Here is a 1,953-nt window from a genome sequence, read left to right on the forward strand (position 1 = left end):
TAGAAACAATGTGAATGAACACCACAACAGCTTAAGTAGCAAATTTTGCAAAACACAAAATTTATTTCACTGCCAAAACTTTTGGCCACGACTGTATCTATATGTAACACTATGAAGATTGAAACATCCATCTCAATACTACATTGGGATGCTTTGAATCTTAACAGCATTTTTCATGTATTAGCACTGTGGACGATGACAGCGAGAATGTGAGACTGTACCAGACTCACTCCACACTACATTCACACCCGTCAGACCTGTAATTCATAGCGCTCTGTCAGTGTTCCTGACAAACACCCCCCGTTGAGGCTTTGGTGCGCTCCTTTAACAAATGAGAAGCATGTGGAGGTCAGTCATCTGTCTCGCACACAGAGGGGCGTCAGTGTTTCTGTGTGTTCTGTGCTGCATTTGCACGGTCGAGTGGAAAGCTAAAGATAACTGAGTGAAAAATGGCCCGTGGATGACCTATGATGGAGGAATTTATCTGCGTTGTCTTGAAGTGTGTAATAGTTTCTACAGAAGCCAGAAGAGCCCATTAAACTGACACTCAACTGTGGGTCAACAGGTGGGATCCGCTGCACCGTCCACTGAATCACTTTCAACTGCATGTTTTTAACATATAAAGGCTTAACCAAAAAAAAAAAAATTTCATTTATCGCTATTTTATGCAGTTTTTTTTTTTAATCTCAAAAATTATTTTAGGTTTAGGATCTGTCATGCTGCTAATTACCACACAAAATAATTTAGACAAGACTAGACTAATTTTATAACTCTATCAGGTATCCTTTTCAACCAGAATCAGCAGATTTTCATTACAGGAAAGGAAAAGTTTAAGTGGTTTTATCATACACGCATGCAATAGTTAAGTGTTTTGGAGATGTCTTGAATATGATTTTATTTTAAATATCTATTTGTGTCATTGCCTTCTAGACTTCCATGATAAGTGTGTTACAGTTTGCAAAATGAGGGACAAGTTAACATTATTTTCTCTGGTAATCAATATCAGGACATTGATGCTTTATCCAGTTTAATGTACAGACTTAGTCATTTGTTTAAGCCAGTCATGTGACAAACAAAGACTGACAACTCACTAACTAATAACTGAGCATTATTAGAAATTATATTCAACGGTTTTACACAATTTAAAGCCTTTATTACCTGAGAAGACAGTCCATTGTTGATGGCAGAGTTGGTGTGACTGTTATGAGGTCCAAATGTATCTGAATATCCTGCGTAGCCATGGCGACTGGAGAGACAGTAGGAAGCCCCGCCCTCCGGCCCCGCCCCTCCAGCACTCTGATGGCCTGCGGGCAGCGGGAGCGGCTGAGGTCTGTGTACAGCACTCAAATCTAACAACAGATATAGCCATTACATCCGGAAACATTTTATACGTCAAAGTGGATTTAAATACAACATGTTTACCTTGAGAAAGGCCAAGTGGGTACGGGCTCTCTGACAGCTGATACGGGGAGAGACTGGACACCGCCGGATGTGAAAAACCACCGGGGATCAGGTGATTGAACGCCATGAGCTGATTGGCTCCCGCCTGCTTCCTCCAACGAGCTCGTCTGTTGCTGAACCACACCTGAGAAAAGACAAGCGTAGGAGTGTAATGAAATAGTTTTTGATACTGTCTGTTCTTTTTTCCAGGCGTATGGGGTGTATTTGTACCTGCACTCGTGCCTCTGTGATTTTGGCTCTCTGAGCGAGCTCTTCTCTGGTGTAGATATCAGGGTAATGTGTGCGTTCGAAAGCTCTCTCCAGCTCCTCCAGCTGTTCGGCCGTGAATGTCGTCCGACTGCGACGCTGTTTCCGTTTCAGCGGCAGATCGGGCTCTGATTCCACTTCTGAACCTTCATCAGATGGACTCGCTGAAACACAAAGCAATGTAAAGAACTTTTTATACATTATAGGTTTTATATATATATATATATATATATATATATATATATA

General features: G+C 41.4%; 1 protein-coding gene across 1 annotated transcript in view; it reads right to left on the reverse strand.

Annotated features, from left to right (window-relative positions):
* The window catches only part of pax3b (paired box 3b), a 17,854-nt gene that overhangs the window by 3,630 nt on the left and 12,271 nt on the right, over positions 1 to 1,953 (reverse strand). The window contains exons 5-7 of the mRNA XM_016462536.1: positions 1,672 to 1,871; positions 1,423 to 1,585; positions 1,159 to 1,349 (exon numbers count right to left, since the gene is read on the reverse strand). Coding sequence (XP_016318022.1) covers positions 1,159 to 1,349; positions 1,423 to 1,585; positions 1,672 to 1,871 — 554 coding nt within the window. The remainder of the gene's footprint in view (positions 1 to 1,158; positions 1,350 to 1,422; positions 1,586 to 1,671; positions 1,872 to 1,953) is intronic.

This window comes from Sinocyclocheilus anshuiensis, unplaced genomic scaffold, assembly GCF_001515605.1.
Source record: "Sinocyclocheilus anshuiensis isolate Anshui unplaced genomic scaffold, SAMN03320099.WGS_v1.1 scaffold48, whole genome shotgun sequence".
Taxonomy (NCBI): Eukaryota; Metazoa; Chordata; class Actinopteri; order Cypriniformes; family Cyprinidae; genus Sinocyclocheilus; species Sinocyclocheilus anshuiensis.